At 35.5% G+C, this 20,481-nt stretch overlaps 2 protein-coding genes and 1 long non-coding RNA gene across 3 annotated transcripts; all 3 read left to right on the top strand.

Annotated features, from left to right (window-relative positions):
* The first annotated feature begins 1,304 nt into the window (after nt 1-1,304).
* On the top strand, nt 1,305-2,281 carry LOC113332319. Its single transcript, XR_003351444.1, has 2 exons — nt 1,305-1,560; nt 1,842-2,281. It is a non-coding gene; the product is annotated as an uncharacterized LOC113332319 (long non-coding RNA).
* Nucleotides 2,282-3,048: 767 nt separating this feature from the next.
* On the top strand, nt 3,049-4,358 carry LOC113298358. The gene is made up of 2 exons (XM_026547089.1): nt 3,049-3,444; nt 3,635-4,358. The coding sequence occupies exons 1-2, from the start codon at nt 3,330-3,332 to the stop codon at nt 4,183-4,185; spliced, it is 666 nt and encodes a 221-aa protein (XP_026402874.1). The 5' UTR covers nt 3,049-3,329; the 3' UTR covers nt 4,186-4,358.
* A 234-nt stretch (nt 4,359-4,592) lies between these two features.
* LOC113298350 (isocitrate dehydrogenase [NAD] regulatory subunit 1, mitochondrial-like) lies at nt 4,593-7,123 on the top strand. The gene is made up of 4 exons (XM_026547080.1): nt 4,593-5,255; nt 5,716-5,955; nt 6,311-6,389; nt 6,573-7,123. The coding sequence occupies exons 1-4, from the start codon at nt 4,716-4,718 to the stop codon at nt 6,845-6,847; spliced, it is 1,134 nt and encodes a 377-aa protein (XP_026402865.1). The 5' UTR covers nt 4,593-4,715; the 3' UTR covers nt 6,848-7,123.
* Nucleotides 7,124-20,481: the final 13,358 nt, after the last annotated feature.

The raw sequence follows: 20,481 nt of genomic DNA, 5'->3' as shown, positions 1-20,481 counted from the left end.
AAACGCCTTCTTCTCCGTTGCAAAAGAGTTGCATTCGTTTCGTTTCCAAATTAAAAATTACAAAGTAAATTACACTAAATAATTTCAAATTTTAGTTGTGAATACAAAGTCTTACATGTTTCCAAATGCATATCACTCAAATATCCTCCTAAAAATTGTTGTTATGTTAAAATATACACCCAAAAATCTCTTAATTAAACATACATATATATGTGAGTTATATATATTATATTTGTGATACATGTGGTATCACATATAACGTAGAATAAGTCTTTCTTGTTGTTTGATATTGTATTAGCTTTAAGTGATATTTATTATAACAAAACATCATATTTTTGTTACCAAATCTAAAATACTAGTTTATGTTAAAAACAAAACAAAAAAAAAGAAAATGATGTAAGAAGCTTTACTTTTACGTAGTTTTTTTTTTATTTTCACTAGTATAGCACGCACGCGTGATGCGCCTGCCGCTCTGTTCATTCGATAATTTTGCTCGTTCGAATCGCCTACCACTTAAATGGATGAATGCACATCCTAAAATTTATGCGATTCTTGTAGTTGGAGCATTAATATCCATTTGCACGACAAAAATAAAATGTGATCGAAACAACCAAATATCCAACAAGCTTAATTTACTTACTCCCTCTGTTCCTTTTTAATATGATGGTTTTGTTTTTAGAGAAATTTAAGAAAATTAAGAGAACTAATCGTTGAAAGTGGTCCTCATGACACTTGTCAATAAAAGAAATGAAGTGAAATGGTCCTCATGACACTTGTCAGCAAAAGAAGTAAAGTGAAATGGTCCACATGACACTTGTCATCAAAAGAAGTTAAGAGAAAAGTGGTCTCAGAAAATTAAAATAACATTTGACTTTCCCAATTAGGAAACCAGCCTATTTTTTTGAAATATTTATGCATAGAAACCAGCTTATTAGAATTTTTGAAATATTTATGTATTGAAACCAGCTTATTGGGAGGCAGTATTATTTTTGCATTTGTAAGAAGAAACTGAAAATAAAAATCTCTGCATGACTTATAGTTGGATTACCAACTTATCATAAGACTTTAATAATCAAAAAATTAATTAATGAACAAAATAATTTAGTTTTTCTCCACATTTTCATAGTGTTACCATGTGTAGTTCGTCTGTACCAAAGTGCAAAACCTCTTGTTTTCACCAAGACAGATGTTGTATTTCTGGTAATCAAAGGAAAAAAGGAACACCTGTCCGAATCCCAACACATGTTTATACTATTTGGTTTTCTCAAGGCAGCAAGGAAATCTCGCCAAACCCCCACTCTGCCTTCTCCCCACCTATTACTCTGTTCTATTTTTTTCCTCTTTTTATCTTGGCCTTTTGTTTCTCTCTCGAGAGAGACGATATTTAGAACTACTAATACCCAAAGATTCGAACAATCAAAAGCATCATAGTAGAACAAATTTGTGTAACTCAATCGATTGAATGAAGTGTTTGAAGCAGCATGGGTGTAACTCACTACTGTGCTTGAGGAAATTAAGGCTTTGAAAAGATTCCAAGATCAATCTGCGTTGTCTTATTGGGTACCAAACTTAGTGGAAACATGAATGTCATGTATCGGATTTACTGATTTTCAAAATTTTCATCATTTCGAATTTGAATTAAGTTGAACTTGAGGTTGATCTAATTTGTTGAAATTTGAATTTGCGAAACGGGTTAATTTAATGGTCGGATTAATTTGAATTTGCTAAAAAAAATGTTGAAATTTGCAAAATGGGTTTGTAAGATTAGGGCGTTTGGGAGGATTCAATATGAAGTCTTAATAATTATGATCTCACTCTTTCATTATTTTCAAATTACACAGTTACGGTGATGGCGGTGGACCTGGTGATGCTACTGGTTATAGGAGTGGTGGTGGTGGTTAAGGGAGTGGTGGTGGTGAAGGATTCGTCGATGAATTGAAAAAATTAAATTTTTAATTTTAGTTTTCATGGAAGTTAGCGGAAGTGTTGATTACGGTGGTGGTGTTGGTTACAACGTTGGTGATGATGGCGCTGGTTAGCGTAGTGGTGATGGTTGTTATCTGTTGACGGTGGAGGTGTTCAGGGTAAAGAGGACAGCGATAAAGAGAACGAAGAGTTTTCAATTAAATTATCAAGTTACAACGTTATCCTTTGTTACATTATTCTGATAGGAAAATTAGTGAGGGTAGTTTAGTAACTAAGGGTGTCCACGGTTGAAAAAGAGATATTTTCTTTATATTAGTAAGATATTCTAATATATATCCTCCATGTTATTTTTCTATGAAACAATATAATTTATTTTTCAAAACCCCCAATTTTGGTTTATCATCTAGAATCCCTTAAAAAATTGATATGGTTCTGAGTCTTCTGACCTTCTCCCTTTATCAGAAAAATTATCAGATATTAGTATTCTATTAATTATAACGCTTAGGATTGAACCTTTTTCTTTAGCGTCCCATACCGCCGAGACGTCAAAAGAGCCCCACATTGTTGCATCTGGAGCTTACTCTAACAACAAATTACTCATTCCCGCAAAGTTTAAGATCCATAAGGCACTCTCTTTAAATTCTTAAATACTTGAGATTCATCTTGATGTTTCTGCATTTCAACCAAGGCAAAAATATTGGCCGCACAATGCGGAAATTGAAGGCCTAAATTTCCAAATAGGTCAGTGACATACATTCTATTTATTTATATTTCTATTTTATGACTAGTAGGGGTCAGAATGAGACTATGCTTTGAATGGATTTTTTTTATCTGAAAGGAAATTAGGTTGCAAAGGCACCACCACTTTTGTATTTCATCGGCATTGTCATCTCCCTTGCCATTCATATCCATAACATACTATTTCTTGGCAGAAAAAGTAAAGCAAAATTAAATAGACTATCCGGCAAATTTGACCCTATGAAAATCCATATTTAATATGGAATCCGCTCCCTCATCGTCGTTAACTCAATTTTAGGAAAATAATTATAGCATTAAGTATTCTTAATTGAAAATATCTTTTCACTCCACTCCTTCAATAAAATATATCCGTTGAATTTTGAAATGCTCATCCATTCCGAACCGTCAGATTACTAGGATATGACCGTTGAGAGACGCTCCTCACCTTAAAACAGGAGACATTTTCTCTTCCTCCGACCTAAACAAAGAGAAACTGTAGAAAGTGAAACTCAAAACGTAGAGCGAAATAGTCACAGAGATCAAATTTTTAGGTTTCTAGCAGATTTCATGTTCAATTGATCAATCTCTCTTCCTCAATCAATCTCTGTAACTTCCTATACTTGATATCCTTGAAACTATTTTGATTGCTTCGCAGAAATTTGAAGATGCCGCTCCAGAGATCTCCTTCAGATCGCCGACCACCGCTTGCTGAATCAATGAATCAGATCCGTTCTCGCAGGATGTTGCGTTCTAGTACTACTTCAGTCCCATCTACACCAGGTAATAATTTACTCTAAACCCTAAATTTCAGAAAAACCCCAATTTCTTATTGTCTTTTTTGTTCATCTTAAGTTTCAATTACAATTTCTCCTCTTGCTTGTGATAAAATTCATATTTCGAAGAACGATTTATACCCTAGATTTCAAAAACCCTCAATTTTAGTTTTGAAATTAATCTCTTTATGTTGCAGTTTCAATGATGAAAACCCAAACTCCAAGACATCTGATGACTCGAGATAGACCAGAACTTCGACAAGAGTATCAATCGATTACAACCGATTTCCAAGCCTTGGCAAAAATGGTGAAAGATCAATTCGGAAATCAAGACTTATCTATGACTGATTTGACCAACACTTACAGCGCTGCTCCATTTGAAAGAGGCAGGTTTTATGATGAATACTCTGCTAGAAGAAATGAGAGATTAAGAAGAAGAAAAGGAGGCGAAACTGTGGAAGAGAAGAAGAAACCTAGCAGTGTTTATAATCTTGGTGTTGTTGAATCTACCATCAAGAAAAAAGGAGGAGATCAAAAGAAACTGGAAAGTTTAAGAAAATCTGTTCCTGCTAATTTCTCAATTCCTAGATCTGAAACAACAGCTACTACTTCAAGATATTCTTTGAGAAGCAGCACTAAAGATGTCAGTAAACTCACTATGTCATCTGGCAAATTATCTTTCAGTAGTATGGATGGAGAACGCAGTAAGATCACTACTCGTCGAGGAGGAGGAGTTCGTAAGATCTGATCAATCAATCAGAACACTTCTGTGTGTTCTTTTGGTCGTTTTTTTATCCCTGATAGACTGAAACTAAATTCAGTCTACAAAGTTTAGGTTTTTTTTCTTGAATTCTCATATGGTGTGTGTTTTTTAAGGAATTTTATTTGATTTAATTAATTTGAATTTACAAATCTTCTTCTATAATCATTTGATTCATCCATTTTTCTTTCTGCAATTCTTCTTACCATTTTGTCTAGGTAGAAATTTAGTACCTTGACCAAACTTTGACTATTATTGACTTTCAGCAGTCGGGATATAGACAGATTGTTCCACCCAGTTTGCAGGACAGTGATGAATGCATTAAGACTTGGGAGGAAATATCCTCTTTATGTACCACGCCATAAAGAACCACTTTATTGCGTGTTAAGTTGCAATTGGAGGATCAAACTAGTCAACCTAGCAGAAAAAAGTTCTCTAAATCTCTCTCTCTCTTGATCTTCTATAATTTTGTTTGATCTTAGAAAACCCAATTCCCCAAACCCTGAATTTCTCAACAAATGGCAAGAAGAGGTTTACCAATTTTGAAACAACTTCTTGAAAGATCAAGGATTGATGATCCTAAGAATTTGTCTGTATTAGGGTTGTTAGGTTCAAAGAGATCAGTAACATACATGCCAAGACCAGGAGATGGAACACCAAGAGCAGTGACATTAATATCAGGAGATGGAATTGGTCCATTAGTAACTGGTGCCGTTGAACAAGTGATGGAAGTAATGCATGCTCCAGTTTATTTTGAGAAATTTGATGTACATGGTGATATGAAAGAGATGCCTGTTGAAGTCATGAATTCAATTAAGAAAAATAAAGTTTGTTTAAAAGGTGGATTGGCTACTCCTGTTGGTGGTGGTGTTAGTTCTTTAAATGTTCAAATGAGAAAAGAACTTGATCTGTTTGCTTCTCTTGTCAATTGTTGTAATCTTCCTGGATTACCCACTAGGCATGAAAATGTTGATATTGTCGTGATCAGGGAGAATACTGAGGGTGAGTATGCTGGTCTTGAACATGAGGTTGTCCCTGGTGTTGTTGAGAGCTTAAAGGTATGTCAAGTTATCTGATTTAAGCTACTGAAATTTCTGTGAATTTTTCAATTTTTTGTCCTTCTAATTGGATTTGTGACTCGAGATTAGGAGTTCACTTTCATAATTTTCCTAGTAACCACTGTGATTTTTCTTGAAAACGCTTTCGAAACTTCCCCCATAAACTGTTGTACGTACACTTGATTTTGGTTTTTAATCCATGAATTGAAATTCTACAATAAAATTATAGTTTTTGTGACCATGAACCACTATGATATAAACTACAAATCGATAGTGAGTGACCCATGGTGTTGGGGAAAGAATTGTAAACGGGAAGCTATTAGGTAACCACTATATCCCGGAGATGGCTGAGATGAGGAAAAGAACTACATATGTTTTTGATGTGATATAGTAGTGTATCATATTATTCTCTTTGGATGCACATTTTTCTTGAAATGCTTAAGTGATCCAATTCTTATAGGTGATAACAAAGTTCTGTTCGGAGCGCATAGCACAGTATGCCTTTGAGTATGCTTACCTAAACAACAGAAAGACTGTGACAGCCGTCCACAAGGCTAACATCATGAAGCTTGCTGATGGGTTGTTTTTAGAATCTTGCCGTGAGGTTGCAACAAAATACCCTGGTATCAAGTATAATGAGATCATTGTGGATAACTGCTGCATGCAACTTGTTTCAAAGCCAGAGCAGTTTGATGTAATGGTAGGTAGCTTCACAATTCACCTTATGTTTCAGTTTGTGTTTGCATCCTTGGTTGGTTGATCCATTTTGAATAGGTAGAAGGATATCTCAGTTCCTAAGGATGTCAATAAGAGCTCCTGACTTGTACCTTTATGATATAAATGTGATTTTTAAGAAACTTGGGTGAGATAACTTTTCAGACCACTGGATAGATAAACTTGTATGGCAGCAGTTCTGATTTGCTACGTTGTTGTTATATATTTGAGGAAAACCACTTTAGTCCACCTACCTTTAGATGCACCTATATACATAACTACTTACATCAGAGACTCATATATGGACCCATCTGATTAAGGAAGCATCTTATTTTGGGCAGGTTACACCAAATCTGTACGGCAATCTTGTGGCGAACACCGCAGCAGGCATTGCTGGAGGCACTGGTGTCATGCCAGGAGGTACTTATCTTATCATATGCATTAGCATCATTTTTCTGTTTCTAAAAATTCGGCTCACCTCAGTTTCCAAAAATGTTTTTTCAAAATTCTGCAATACAAGCAATGCTCTTCTTCTTATCTCTTTGAAGCTCCTATACATATTGTGAGCATAGTCTAAGTGTATCTTTTTATGCATATATGCAGGAAATGTAGGTGCTGATTATGCAGTGTTTGAACAAGGTGCTTCAGCAGGAAATGTTGGTAATGATAAACTGGTGGAGCAACAGAAAGCGAACCCAGTAGCCCTATTGCTGTCATCTGCAATGATGCTGAGACATCTTCAGTTCCCATCTTTTGCTGATCGATTGGAGACTGCTGTTAAACGTGTCATCTTAGAGGGGAAATACAGGACCAAAGATCTGGGCGGACAAAGCACAACCCAGGAAGTCGTGGACGCCGTCATTGCGGTTCTAGACTAATCACTTGATAACTAGCCAGAATTGCTAGCTGCACTACTCATCATTAATCCACTTAAGCAAAGTTTAATATTTTCTTTAGGTGAGACTTGAGAGAAATTTATCATTGCCTATTATTGTTGGTCCCATGAAGAGGGTCCTATAAATTGTTTTGTTTCCTTCGCGCTACAGCTTAAATTGGTTGTTTGTTCTGCTGCTTACAACCCAAAACAAGTGTACAAATTGAAACTGGGAAATTTCTGTATACTTGAATAAAAATCTATGAAAGTTTGATCATCCGATTCATCCGTGGCAAAATGTATGATACTCAAAAGACCTAATTTTTGTGGAACCCAGGTCGAAAATATGCTTCCCACTCCCCGAAATGTATGGTACTAGAAGAAGGTCAGCATCTGCTCATTGTCATATGCAGTGAACACAACTTCTTGTTTTAGTGTGTTGTCTGGTTGCTCTCTAAGTGAAATAAGGGTTTTTATCTCAAAATTCAATTCATAGTGGTGGAGGACAAACAGCTCAAACCCCTTGTTGTTTCGGTTGGTGACTGTTTTGAGATATTTTTGTTTTAAAAAGAGATGCAAACTCATCATATGGAACACCAACAACAGTACATTTTTTTTTTCTTTTTTTTTTTTTGAAGCATGCATTTACAATATGATGTGGGTATGTGGTACCCACAGATGCATGGAAGATAACTTGACTAATACAAACCGGGATTGCCTGGTCTCAAGTTTTGGTTGAAAAGTTTATCATTTGACTTCTGTCTGCCGCATAGTTGGCCAAGCCATCTGCTGCTTGATTTCGTTCTCTGTAGTTGTGTTGGATAGCGGCCTGTGGAATCTGTCGTATTCTATATTTTATTTCTTCAATCATCCCTGAGACGTGCCAATGGGGTTCAGTAGCGGATGTGACGAAGAGCATAAGGTTTTCTGAGTCCGTCTCGAAGAGAACGTTTGGCCATTGCCTTTCTGTTGCTGTTCTTGATGCCAAAAGCAGAGCCCAAGTTTCTGCAGTTAAGGGTGTTGTAATTCCTAGAGGTTGAGCTAAATCCAAAATTGTTCGTGCTTCAGAATTTCTGCAAATGAAACCCGCACTTGCGAAACCCGGATGCCCCCTGGCTGCCCCATATGTGTTAATCTTAATCCAGTTCAAGTTTGGTGTGGACCATCCTACCGAAATTGTTGAGATCCTTTTGGTATTTCTTGAGTGGTTAATTACCGATGAATCTTCTGGTAACACAGGAGGTAAGGATTCTATTGCCACAAAATATTCTTGTTGTTGTTTTCTCGCCCAAGCTAGAATTTCTTCTGATATTGTTTGCTTTTGGCGGAAATTAGTTCATTCCTGGCCAACCATAAGGTCCAGAATAGAAAACAGACAGAAGAGATGACAGATACTGGTGTTGTTTGTTGTAGAATTTTGGAAATGGTTGTTTGAGGCATTAAAGGACATGTGAGGTTATAGTTGGAGTTTGGTAAGGTTGATAGCTGAGTGAATAAGGTGTTCCAAGCTGAAGTCGCAGTTGGGTAGTGAATTAGCAGGTGAGACGCTGATTCTTGATTAGCGTTGCATCTGGGACAAATGTCGGAGTTGGTCAGATGGATGTGATGTAAGAGAGAGAAGGTTGGTAAACCCTCACTGGTTGTTTTTCACAAGAAAAGTTGTTGCAAATTACTTATCTCAACCGGATCCAATCTCGGATGATGAATAATTACTGATTTGGAAGTATTAATTACCTGGCCCGCCGAAGTGCCGTAAGAGTGAAGCAAGTTCTTGAGATGGAGATTACTCTGAGCAGAGGATTTATAAGTAATTAGCAGGTCATCCACATACATTAAATGAATAATGGGTGGTGCTTTTCTTGAAATGTTAAGTCCTCGAACCAACTTTTGATTTTGAAGGTTTCCCAGATTTGTACACAGGATTTCCGCACATATTATGAATATATAGGAAGATAGTGGGTCTCCTTGTCTAATACCTCTAGTTGGGATGATATATCCATGAGGTGTACCATTTATGTTGATTGAGTATGTAACTGTTGTGACGCATAGCATAATGTAATCTATAAAGATTGTTGGAAATCCAAGTTTGGTGAAGGCAGCTTTAATGAATCCTCAATCTAAGCTGTCGTAGGATTTCTGGATATCCCCAGAAATTGCTATGTTATCATGAATTGATCTTTTTGGTACAAAGGCACTTTAAAAATGGCTTACTAGAAAATGGAGTAGGGGTCTAATTCGATTAACTAAGATTTTTGCAATGATTTTATATGTGACGTTACAGAGTCCTATGGGTCTGAATTGAGAAGGCTTGATGGGTGGTCCACTTTGTATATTAGTGTTAGGTTTGTGTGATTCATGAGTGGATGTATATTAAAATCATTGAAAAAATTGCGAACCATTGCAATCAATTGAGGATGAGTTGTTTCCCAATTTTTTTTTGAAAAACTTACTTGTATAACCATCTGGACCAGGGGCACTCTCGGAATTTATGGAGAATAGAGCTTGTTTGATTTTTGCTGTAGTTACCTCCTTAGTAAGAAGGTCCATTTATCTGCGAGTTAAACTGTGATTGATATCTGTGAAAAGATCTTCATATATGATTGTAGGTTGAGCCGTGTATTATTGGGAGTAATGGTCAAGAATGAGTTGAACTACATCTTCCTTCTTGTTAACCCAATTGTTTTGTGGGTCCTGAAGTTGTTGTATATTGTTGCATGCTCGGTGGATGGTTGCTTTAGTGTGGAAGAAGGTTGTGTTAAGATCGCCTGATTGTAGCCATTGAATTCTGGATCTTTGTTGCCAGTATGTTGCATGACATTGAAGCAGTTCTGTGTGATCTTTTCTTAATTGTTTTTCCTGATCCAGCCAGAATTCTAGGTCGTTACCCGATTGGGTAGCACACTGATGTTGAGCATGTTTTATCTTTGTCGTCGATTTTTTGATCATAGTTTCCAATGTTATCTTTTGGAATGTTCCAATAATGATAATATTCGTTCTTTTCTTTAAAAAAAAAGATTCTCACCAGAATTTTGGTTTATCATGTACAAACATGTTATTTAGCATCATCCAATAAAACTTCAACAAATTAATAGTCTTGAGATCGATGAATTCTATCAATTTAGCGAAGTATTGATTTATCGATAAATTAATGAGTTATTAACATGTTGAAACATATCTAACTTAAGTGTTAAAGAAAAGTGTGTAGATCATTTTCCTATAATAACATATATCTGGAGATTTTAATTTCGATTCAAACTATTTTATATCATAATGTTTCATAATATATTACATATTATATGTATAAACATATATACTTTGATGTTATAATTGAAACAATAAGAAGAAGAACACAACAAAATCACTCCTGAATTTCTTAAGAAACTACAACATAATTGTGATGAAGCCTTATATTATATAAATGTGAACAAGAAACAAACGACTTTGGATTCCTATTTCGATAAGGCATCATAATATAATGCTATCACCCGATTATTAATTTATATATTAGTTGGGCCCTACTGGAATTTAGAATAGATTTAGCGGAGTTATTAATTTAACACACTGGTCCAAGTTGAGATTGGCAAAAAATATTATTTTAACGAAGTTATTAATTTATAGCAGACTAATTTTAACGAAGTTCTATTGTATATGGGTCTATCATTATCACTCATTCACTCTTGCCGCAATTCTTGGAACAAGCTACAACTAACATGTTTTACCCAATCACATTTTTTATCTTAACTATTTTATTTTCCTATGTTGTTTTGTATACGTTGAAGAAGTTGAAGTCGTCCGATGATATATCAAACACAAGGCTCAATCTACCCCTTTAATTTTATGCCGAAGGTTCCAATCTTAGGAAAGTTTCATCACATCACTCCCATAATTCACCAATGTTTTGATCATCTATCTATGAAATATGGCCCACTGATGCTCTTACATTTTGGTAAAAAAACCTATACTTGTGGTTTCATCCACATAGATGGCAACTCAAATTCTAAAGACACATGATCCTATTTTCCCAGACAGGCTTCCTACAAAAGATGCAAAAATTATATTTTGTGGTGGAAATGGTATAGCACTAGATCCATATGGTGAGTGGTGGAGACAACTCAGGAAGTTTTATGTTCTTGAATTGTTGATTACTAAGAGGGTTTAATCTTTTAAGTTGGCAAGAAAAGAAGAAGTTGATAAAATCATAGAATATATAACTCATTCGTCTAGAAAATGTGGTACGATTAATTTAACTGAGATAGTGTTCCTTATGTCGAACGTTGTTATATTTAGGTGTTCACTTGGGAACAAATTTGACAAAGATTATACGGACAAACTTTTTGGGGTGATAAAGAAGGAAACCATATTGATAGAGTACTCTTTTAAGTTTTGGGGATTTCTTTCCATCGTTTAAATGGATGGATATTGTCACTGGATTGAACGAAAAGCTTAGGAGAAGCTTTCAAGAACTAGATGTTCCGTTTCAAGTCATCGACAATCATCTCCTTTCCAATTCAGAATTAAACGAAAAAAAATCATAATAAGAACTTCATAGATATACTTCTTCTCAATGTTGGTGGCACAGATAACCTCAGCCTCACTAGAGATAATATATGTGTTGCATGTTTTGATAAAAGGAATGCATTCTATTGAGCCTTCATCTCACCCCAATTGATGTTCTTGCAGATGTTTCAGAATGTGGAAGTAGAAATTAAGAAGTTAGTTTATTCATTGTATTGCCTAAAATGTAATTTGGATTAATATATTTGTCGAAAATGTTGTTAAAAATGATTCGAATTCATATGTTTCCATCCAATTATATAAACTTCAATTATGTTTGGTGTATTAAATAAATTAGAAAAAAATGCAATAGTCTCGTTCTAACATGTAACGCTTCGAGTTCGGATTTCCATATGGGTTTGAACCTGATCCGGAACTGGGGATGTTACAGGGCATGCCTTGGACTTGCACATAGGCCATTGCAAGCCTATTTCCAGCTTCCTTATTTCGCTTCGGCATTGCTGAAAGAATGCACTGGTCTTGCTCGTGTCAATGGTGCATCATTCAGGCTCATGCCATATTTATATTGCATCATCCTTATGATGCAAGTGTCTTATGCAAGCTCCCTTAACCTGCATGCTGATTTAGCTTCCTTTCATAGCTATGTCCAATTCACAATTGGTTCATGCCTAAGTGGAATGGCTTGATAGGAAGTTGATGCGTGTCGTAGGTGCAATCAAATTAGTGATCTTTTTTCCACTCAATGATAAATAATATAATGGAAGTCAAGTTCGTTCCAACGAAGAGTGGTGATTTTTAGTTGTCAAGTGCGTCACAAAGGGGGGTTTTGTTTAGATTTTAAACAAAATAAATAAATCAAATTGAAAAAGATTTGATTGCAAGCAATAAAGAGTGATATGATCAAAGAATCCTTCTTCGTTACTAAATATTTATCAAAGTAGTATATTCATCATTAATCATAGATTATCACCAACTGTATAATAACAATAAGCTCTGGTATTCCCTAAATTCCTAATGTCACTGGATACAAAAGCGCTCGACTACCAGATTTTATCCGTTTAAGCCACCAAGAATAAGCTCTGTAGGTGTAACTTAGTCGAATACTTTAGATTTTGTGAACTTAGGTTGATCCTAACATCAGACACATAATTTAGGTCTGCGTATTATTGTTGTCTTTACATGGGATCGCTCCATAGATTCCCTATGCAAGATCTCATGTTTTCTACCGCCCCAGCTACGATCCCTCTTTATTTTTTGACACTTATCTAACGAAAAAACCTTCCCCCTCCAAATCCCTTCAACCGTTCTACTTTTTGAGAAAAAATAGGAAGTTAAAAAAAAAAAGATTTTACTTGTTTAAAGGGTCATTCGACAATTACAGATCAAACTATTTTTTATTAGCTTTATATTAATTAATGAATTGAATTAATTGGCCACCTAAACAATCTATAAATCAAACATAAATATTTATATTAGTAAATACAATTTATAATCATATGAAAAAAAAAAATCAAAATAGATTCATATACTAAATCAAATCTTATTAGAACTCAGAATTCATCCTTAATCAATAGGTTTTTAGCTACTCATGGATGTAGAAGCATCCATGATATACATATAAGAAAAGTAAAGAGATAATGTTATCATTGATGAACCGATACGAAACCCTAGATTTTGCTCCTTGTGTTGTTTCCCCTCTCCAAGACTTACGAATTTCGTGTCTCTTCTCTAAAAGGACGAATGCCTATTTATATAGGTTTACAATGCTTGGCCTTCAACTATCTTAGTCGGTTCAGGAACCCGAACCTAAGCTATGAAAGAAAAACCTAAAAAATAGTTCGTGAAATTTGGACATCATGGTACACGTACCTAGTATGCATACCATCATGTAGACTTCGATATTCTGTATGCTTGTTTCCCCCATAATGTTTTCATCTTAATTCAGAATGACCTCATTCTTCTTGTATTCTCATTGTATTTCAATTCTCTTGAAGATGGTGATGATAAATCCTGAATTCGAATGAATTAAACTTGGTCTTTGGCCCGTCTCTTGATTTTGAGCACTTTTTACTCATTTTCGGCGCACTTCTTTCGCTTCTCTTCAACTTGGGCACTTGGATACTGGAGTACTTCTCTTCTTAGCTTATTTGTAGACTTTTATAATGTTCTTGAGATAATTCACCTAATATAAAAAAATAAAAGAAAACAAGAGTAATAACAAGAAAATATGTAAGAATTATAGCTAAAACAAGTATGGAATGGATATTAAAATCATATGAATTATGCACTTATTAGAAGTATGAGCATACTAAGAATAGAATATAACTTACCTTATAAAGTACGACAATAATCATCTCTTGCATCTCATTTCCGATCCAGATGATATGAGTTACCATAAATTCTCAATCACCTTGCAATTAGATGATATGAGAGACAAAATGCTAGACCATTAATGATGCAACTCATTGCGGCTACCCTACATACCCTTCTTTGTTCCTCGAAGGTATCAAGCACTGAATGTAGTTAATCAACGTCCGGATAAGCAACTAAATCCAACTCGTGTTGCACGGCGAAAGTCGAGCAAAACGTAGTTCGTATAGGCCAAAGGGTCTTTCGCAAGATATGCACAAGATTGCAAATGATTGATACTTCTTCGGATAATCTTACTAGAGTAAGCTTCCCCGGGTAAACATCCTTGATTTCCAACCAGCAAACACCTCCTCCCTATATATGTCTTATTTCCATTTTTACAAATATAAGTTCTTGAGAGGATGGATACCCACCAAGCACCACTTCCTCGAGGAACATCCTCAACTTCCTTTAGGTAGACTCACATCATATTGGTGCCGAAACATCATTAGTGCTTCTACAAGTTTAATATGAAGCTTCATCTTGTTCAATGACGCATCCATGAGCATGCGTCATGCGAAAAGTGCGGGTGTTATGTTATCACACTCTTTAAGGAATTTCGTCCCCGAAATTCAAACCAAAACTATTATGGGAAAACTTCTTAGATTTGGATTTCCTGAGCATATGTCCTTTTCCACGATGCTCAGAAATCGCGCAAGGTTTCTTTAGTTTGTTGTAAACAACAATTAAGACCTTCTGAGCATGCATCCCATACCACATACCCAGGAATCAAAAAAGAGTCCAACATTACAGACAATAATTATTTGGATCCCCTAAGCATCCTCCCCATACCATATACTCAAGTTTTCCAAAAGGATGTTGCAACACAGGATCTTAAGTGCACGTCTCATACCGCAACACTCATGAATTCTCAAAGTTCACAGTTTGGAATGGGTCATATAAATGAAAAGAAATTTTTAACACAATAATATGAGGATCAAACTCTAATGTCAGAGCAGTTGAGCCACCATTGGCCAGTTGCCAATGGTATTCAGGGTTGCTGAAAAAGCGGGGATCTAACAACACCACCCAATATTTCGCTTATCAATCTGTATGGACTAACTCCGAAATACTTTCTAGAGAATCAACTAGACAGTCATATTCAATCTAGGTAAAAGTATCTCAAGGAGTTAATATCTCTCTCTTGTTTTGATTTACTCAAGCTAATAGAAATCAGCGAGTCCTAATCAAACACAAGAAATAACTTGGACGGTACCAATTGATTGGCCCTTTGATAAGAGACCCGGTGCCCCCTACTGGTTCTCCATCTTATAAACCATATCCTTTACAAGGTTGGAAATCCCTAACCTTACTCGCCAAAGACCAATGTCCAATGATCAATCAATGACAATCAAACAACCAAAGGTTGGATTATACCAATTGATGATCTACACGCACAACCTGTATTATTTCAATTATAAAGATAAACAATATAATGCGGAAACTGAAATAACACAGACACCAGAAATTTTGTTAACGAGGAAACCGCAAATGCAGAAAAACCCCGGGACCTAGTCCAGATTGAATACACACTGTATTAAGCCGCTACAGACACTAGCCTACTCCAAGCTAACTTCGGAATGGACTATAGTTGAACCCCAATCAGTCTCCCACTGATCCAAGGTACAGTTGTACTCCCTACGCCTCTGATCCCAACAGGATACTGCGCACTTGATTCCTTTAGCTGATCTCACCCACAACTAAGAGTTGCTACGACCCAAAATCGCAGGCTTTAACAATAAACAAATCTGTCTCACACAGACAAGTCTATCAAAGGATCAATCTGTCTCCCACGGAAAAAACCCTAAAGTTTTTGTTCCATCTTTTGATAATAATCAAGGTGAACAGGAACCAATTGATAATCCGGTCTTATATTCCCGAAGAACAGCCTAGATTAATCAATCACCTCACAACAATCTTAATCGTATGGTAGCGAAACAAGATGTCGTGGAATCACAAACAATGAGACGAAGATGTATGTGATTACTTTTTATATCTTGCCTATCGGAGAAATCAAACGATCTCAAGCCAATCAATACGATTGTACTATTACGATAGAAGATGCAAGATCAGATCACACAACTACGATAAAAGTAGTATCGGTCTGGCTTCACAATCCCAATGAAGTCTTCAAGTTTTTAACCTGGTTTTAGAAGAAGAAAACCAAAGGTTAAAGGAGAACCGACTCTAGCACGCAAACTAGTAACACGCGTAAGGTGTGGGGATTAGTTTTGCAGAGTTGCTAGAAGTCCCCTTATATAGTCTTTAAAATCAGGGTTTTTCCTTAGTTACAAAGCAATCAATATCCACAGTTAGATGAAAACCTGATTTAGATTCAAGCTAATATTTCTCAACCGTTAGATCGAAAACTTATCTTGTCATACATAAATGACTGTACGCTTCTAGGTTTGTTAACCGCACCCAAACGTGTACATTGTTGGTTCAACAATAGTCTAACCAAAAAGGTTAACCATAAGAGCATTTCATACCAACCATGTTCTTCTTCACCATAACTAGTTCAAATGACTCAAATGAACTAGTTAAGAGAGTTGTTCAATTGCAAGGAAATCTTATGTAACTACACAAGACACAATTTAAGCAAAAATGATTTGATTCACAAGAATCGGTTCATGAACTTTAATAGCCACGGTTTGCAAAAGCATTCCTTAGTCTTTTAAGATTAAGTTCAGAGATCATCTTTAGATATATAACCTTCTCAAGTTCGCAGACTAGATTTGCGGACTTAAGACACCGGACAGAGTTTACAAACTCCAGCAGAAATTCTCGGGTTTGAGAACTTCGCCGGTTCGCGGACTGGGTTCGTGGACTTGGCTCACACAAGTAGTTTGTCAACTCCAGCAGAAATTCTCGGGTTTGAGAACTTCGGCAGTTTGCGGACTGAGTTCGCGGACTTGGCACTTTCCATACTTCCGACTCTCTTGATCAACAAAGTTCGAGAACTTCGGTTCAAGGAATACATTGATTATGTAATCTAAACTCTCATTCCAATCATTGAAACATTCTTAGAGGACGTTATACAGTTGTTACACCATTTCTCGTCAAAGAAATTTTCAAAGTGATTGAAACATTCATGACTTTCGTCACTAGGTAAAGATAAACTTAGTCGAAGCGAAAAGCTTACCAACACATAATTCGAGGTATAGATAGGCGAGGTATACTCGGCTCGAAATACCAAATGTGTATAATCTAGTCTATATATACAGCATACGACTTTTGTCTCAAAGAGTAGGAGATAGAATAGATAGACTTTTGAGTGACAGATAAGTTCAAGTCTCCACATACCTTTTTGTCGAGAAGTTCCACCGGTTCCTTGAGTAGTCCTTCTACTTTGAGCTTAACTACACTTACTATCCTAGTCCGAGACTTATATATAAGAGACTACAAATCAAGACTTATATTTTTGATCACTAACATTGACAAACATGCTTGAGATAGCAACACATGCGAGTTTGACCGAGCAGTGCTCTAACAGTTGCCACTCTGATGAGTGCCAAATATTGTATATATTTATCCCTTTTTGTTGGCATTTTAACTCATCTTTTGTGCATTAATTCTACATATTATCCCATATTCTGTATTTTCATTGTTTTCAAGAATAAATATTTTTATTAATTAATTTTGCATTTTTAGGTAGTAAATAAAGTTCGGATGAGTCGTGGAGCGAAAAGAGCAGAAAAGTAGTGAAAAGCTGGGAGAAATTACGCAAGGAAGCCGCGAAGAATGGTGCGCACAACCTCATTTTCTACACACAAAAGCGCCTCCGTTCTCAGCCATCAGATCACACTCGCACTGCAATATGCAAACAGTGCGGGAGTTGCAACTTATTTTTAACCATTTATATTTACTTGAATTTATATTGCTTATGAGATAATTTGTATGAACTTAGGAAACTTACTTTGAGTGCCCTATTCTCCTTCTATTTATTGCACTAAAAACGAATGGAAGGTCAATTTCCAAACTCCAAAGTATACATATCTTTAACATGACTACACTTTATTTTCTGAAATTCTTTTCCAGATTTCTCTTCCTTGAGGCAATTTATTGTCTTTCACTCACAAACCTTCAACATCACCATTCATTTTTTCCGATTATTATTCTCCAAAGTGTAGGTCTTTCCATGTTAAACCTTCAAGTCCATTTTTATAATAATTTTTTTTTTATTGGATCTCAAATTTCTAATAGTTAATCCTCTCAAAGCTTTGGTTTTTACAGAATTTCACCCTTGATGTCGAACATATTCTACTTTTTTCAGCTACTAATTTATACAAAAAGTCCCACATGAGTTTGACTAACTGTTTCTTTTTATCTCCACGGACATAAGAAAGATAGACATATCATAAATAGGAAGGCTTGATAGAGTGTTATTGATTCAAAAAACTCTACCTAACTTATTTAAGAACCTTTTGTGCAAGTTTCTTTTGAAACTTCTCAATAACAAAGCCCCAAATTGAAGAGCTTCTGCTAACATCATCTACAGGTAATCCCAAGTATTTGAGTGGAAGTTGCTCAATTTTGTAATTGAGAATATCATTCATAGCTTGAATTTTTCTGTTTGCACCCACACTAATTGCTGCATTTTTCCTTAAATTTGCAGTCAGACAAGTTATAACTTTAAATATTTGAAGAATGATAGCTATGTTTGCTGTTTTTTTTCCTTAGCATTCTAAAACACCAGTGTGTCATGTGCTAATGGAGATGGAATACTCCAATGTTGAAGTTCACTTTGAACCTTGAAATCATATTAAGATCCATTGCATTATTCATTAACTTGGTGAAGATTTCCGGTCCCATTAGGAATAAATATACCTCGTCTCCAACCTTTTTTGAGGTCTAAATCTCTGAGATGGGCTTCCATTAATAAAATAAAAAAAATGAGCTGAGGAAATGCACCACATAATCTATCTCCTCAATTTCTTCCAAAACCTTGAACTTTTTAAAACATGATCCCATATATGCCAACGAACATTGTCAACATCCTTTTCTATGTCCAGTACCAGGAATTCCACTTTTGAGTTTTGAGTCAATAAGCTCTCCTCTTATCAAAATGGCATTCAAGATTTATTTATATTTAATAAGCACTCTTTGAGTTTCAGATATTAGCTTAGGTAGAACTTTTTAAGTCTTTGATTAAAAACTTCGCATATAAATTTTATACATGAAAAGGATAGGATACCAAGTACGTCACCAACTTTTTCGTTCGACAAACTATATGCACTAACCCTAATACATTCACAAGCAGGTCAAAGAAAAAACCCTTGATGAAGATTGTATATAGATTTTTCTCTTTCTATTTCATAATCAATATATATATATATATAAACCATAGATCCGTGTACCCGATTGTATTGAAGATTTCTTGGACGATCTCAAAAATCAATATCCAAAATCAATCTAGTCGTACCCGAATTCTAACAAGTATAAAACTTGTAATATATATTTGAAGATATGAATTCAATAAGAACAAGTCCTTTTTTTATCTCAAATAATAATTAAGGACTTAAACTATCTAGGTTGATGATGTATCACTTGTGCTATTCTTATTATAATGATAAACAACAAATGCGGGAAAGGAAAAACACAAGACACCAGAAATTTTGTTAACCAGGAAAAATGCACCTACAAAAAAACCGGGACCTCGTCTAGCTTTGAGAACCACACGTATTAAACTGATACAGACACTAGCCTACCATCAGATTTTGCACTAGAATGTAGTTGAGACTAAAATAACCCTCCATGCAATTCAGCTGCAAACTTTTTTTCTTAAATCTCTTGAGCATCGCAAGATCTACGCACTTGATCCCCTTAGCTGAAGTCATTTACATCCTAAGAGTTTCTTCAACCCCAGTGAATACTTTTGATACCTATCTTCCTCCAACAGACAAGGTTATTTGATTTCCCTTTTGATATGTTTTAATATAGGTTTGGAAATCTGTTTATAGTAGACAAAGCCCGGCAAACCTCAGGATCTGGAACACTTATACCATGTCAGCAGAGAAGCCATATCATTAACCACCTCTCAAGAACAATCTAAACAAATCAAAGAAGAGCTTAGATATCTATCTTATCTTGGGAAATCATAAAGTCCGAGACAAAGAGAACTTTGTGATTTCAATCTATCTTGTTCCTGATATGAAATTAGTGAACTTCAATAGCCAGTAGAACAAGATCTGGATATAAGAACTATCAAGTAAAAAGATAGTCTGACGGAGCTTCATGAATCCCTAAGTGAAGTCTTCAACGTCGTAACCTAGAATATAATTTCATAAAGAAACCTAGGTCATAGGGATGATTGTAGCTATGCAACTAGGACACAACAGTTCTAAGGATTAAGAAATCATGTTGCAAGAGACTCTCTATTTATAGATTATAAGGCTACAGATAAATGGAGATCCAAGTAAACACTTTCTCAGTTTAGATGAAATTCTTATTAAGAATTCATGTAAGCATGCAAAAATTTCTCCTTGAAATTACACAGAAGAATATGCATTATGGTCCGATTCTGGAACCGTGCACAATGATAGTCCATAACGGCAAGTATGCTTTTGAACTTACAAGCAAAAGGTGTTCAGTAACACTCAAGACTAAACAATAATCCACAAGCCTAAAGTAATTTTGTGAACAAAGTTGTCCTAGAAGTGTCTATGAGAGTTGTAACAAAAGTGAGCATAGTCATATAGAATAGTTCGTGACCTT

The sequence above is a fragment of the Papaver somniferum genome, chromosome 1 (genome assembly GCF_003573695.1).
Source record: "Papaver somniferum cultivar HN1 chromosome 1, ASM357369v1, whole genome shotgun sequence".
Taxonomy (NCBI): Eukaryota; Viridiplantae; Streptophyta; class Magnoliopsida; order Ranunculales; family Papaveraceae; genus Papaver; species Papaver somniferum.
The sequence above is the reverse complement of the archived record's forward strand: the minus strand, read 5'-3'. Positions and strand labels throughout refer to the sequence as shown.